General features: G+C 39.9%; 1 protein-coding gene across 1 annotated transcript in view; it reads left to right on the top strand.

Moving 5' to 3' along the window:
• Positions 1-1202, top strand: part of rasef (RAS and EF-hand domain containing) — a gene marked incomplete at both ends in the record, with an annotated part of 11294 nt that extends 10092 nt beyond the window's left edge. The window contains 2 exons of the mRNA XM_080532953.1: positions 92-242; positions 1195-1202. Of these exons, the coding sequence (XP_080389079.1) occupies positions 92-242; positions 1195-1202 (159 nt within the window). The remainder of the gene's footprint in view (positions 1-91; positions 243-1194) is intronic.
• Positions 1203-2437: the final 1235 nt, after the last annotated feature.

The following is a 2437-nucleotide window of genomic DNA, read 5'->3' as shown; positions in this document are numbered from 1 at the left end:
TGGAACTATAATTCCAGTATTAATACACAATTATACTTACACAAGTATTGTACCCCCCTCCCCCTCCCCCTATCTCCCCCCCCCCCTCCAGGACAAGCAGCAGGCGTCAGAGGGGCGGGGCTGTGTGACATCAGACAAGGCCCGCAGGATCGTGCTGGCGGGCGACGCGGCGGTGGGGAAGTCCAGCTTCCTGATGAGGCTCTGCAAGAACGAGTTCAAGACACACTCCAGCGCCACTCTGGGTGGGTCACACACACACACACACACACACACACACACACACACACACACACACATTCTAACATTCCTCATTCTTCTCCTGTGTTCTCCTGTGTTCTAACATTCCTCCTGTGTTCTAACATTCCTCCTGGGTTCTCCTGTGTTCTAACATTCCTCCTGGGTTCTCCTGTGTTCTAACATTCCTCCTGGGTTCTCCTGTGTTCTAACATTCCTCCTGTGTTCTTTTTTTTTTGAAATTTTCTTTTTATTGTCAATGGTCATTGGTTACAACAATCGTCATTACATTCAACATATCACAACCAACTCAGTTCCTATGACCAAAGTCTTTTTTTCTTTTTTTCTATTAAGTAAAGTAAAGACAAGACGAAACGAAAACAAAAACAAACAAAGAAAAAAGAAAAACAATAGCGAGTGAACTTTGGGAGCTTTTCTCTTACATATGATAGATTAGAATAGAAAATGATTCAAGAAAATAAACACAATTACATCACCCTCTCATGTTCTTTTAACAATTCAACAGAAATCTGACCTTACAGGTTTAACATATCCAGTCCATTTCGTCCAGATCCGATAGAATTTTTCTACCTGAATTCTAAGGGAGTATGACATCTTTTCCATTACATATATATCATGAATTATATCTATCCATTCATCCACTGTGGGTACGTCTGGCTTTAACCATTTTCTTGTGATAGCCTTTTTACTTGCTACCAGAAGTATCAATATCAATTTTCTGTCGTTATTGTCCCAATTTTCGAATGAGATGTTTCCCAGGTATAAGGTGTCACATTTGAAGGGGATGTTAATTTCAAAAATAGCTTCCAGATTATTGTGTATCTCCCGCCAAAATGGGACTAGATTTGGGCATTCCCAGAATACATGGTAGTGATTGGCTTCATTCAGTCCACAGGATCTCCAACACGCTACACCCGTCCCCTGATGTCGTTTTTGTAGGGGGGTGATAAAAAACCTTGTAAGGTTTTTCCAACTAAATTCTCGCCACGTATTTGAGCATGTCGTTTCCCATTGTAGTTTACATAATCTGTCCCAATCCTCCCCAGAAATAGTAAAATTACCCTCTTTCTCCCATTTCTCTTTAATATATATTGTATTGACTGTTTTGAGATTGATCTGGCGGAAGCCATTGTATAGTCTAGATACCACCTTGTTGCATATCAATGATTTGCTTGCTGATGTAAATACTTCCATAATTCCTGTTACCCCCTCTTCTGATACTCCCCCTAAATTCTGATTGAAATGGTGTCGGACCTGGAGATACCTATAGAAATCATTTTGTTCCAAACCATGTTTTCTCTGTAGCGATTCAAAGCTATGGAATGCCCCCTTGTGGACAAAAGTTAAATAGTTCGAAAGGCCTTTTCCAACCCAGACTTTAAATCTAGCATCTGTTTTGTTTGGAGGGAAGTCTGTGTCATATGCACACCATCTTAGCATTTTAAGTGAGTCCTTTATACCACACAGTTTTACTGTCTCCTGCCAAATCTTCAAAGCCACGTTAATCCAGGGATTATTTTTATTTGTCATGTTGTTTATTAATTCACTATCTGCAACTATCGCTGCTATTTGAACCCCTTCTGTCATTGCACTCTCAATTTCCTTCCATCTTGCAGAGTATGATGGAGTACACCAACACACTACAGGCCTTAATTGAGCTGCGCAATAGTATTCTCGTAAACAAGGAAGGCCAAATCCCCCGTTTTCTTTTCTTAACTGTAGAGTTTTGTATCTGATTCTGGGTTTTTTCCCTTGCCATAAATATCTAGATATTAATTTGTCCCATTCTATAAATTGCTTAGCAGGTATCTCCACTGGAAGAGTCTGGAATAAATACAGTAACCTTGGTAGGATGTTCATCTTAACAGACTCCACCCTAGAGCTCAAACTCAAGAAGGGAATGAGACTCCACCGTAGTACATCTGATTTTAGTTTTACATTCAAAGGGCCATAATTAAGATCAGATAATTTTGAGACATCTTTTGGCAGGTTAACACCTAGGTATTTGATTGAATCTGCATCCCATTTCAGGTTATATTTCCCTCTAATATCGTTGGGTGGGTCATAGTTAAGTGTTAGTACCTGGGTCTTCTGAATATTTAGTTTGTAACCTGAAAGTGTCCCATATTCCTTTAATAAACCCATCAATTTTGGGATTGTCTGTGTGGGCTGTGTTAGATAT

Source organism: Nansenia antarctica (genome assembly GCF_963989245.1).
Source record: "Nansenia antarctica genome assembly, chromosome: 5".
Lineage (NCBI taxonomy): Eukaryota > Metazoa > Chordata > Actinopteri > Argentiniformes > Microstomatidae > Nansenia > Nansenia antarctica.
Note: the sequence above shows the minus strand (reverse complement) of the source record. Positions and strands in the feature narration are given on the sequence as shown.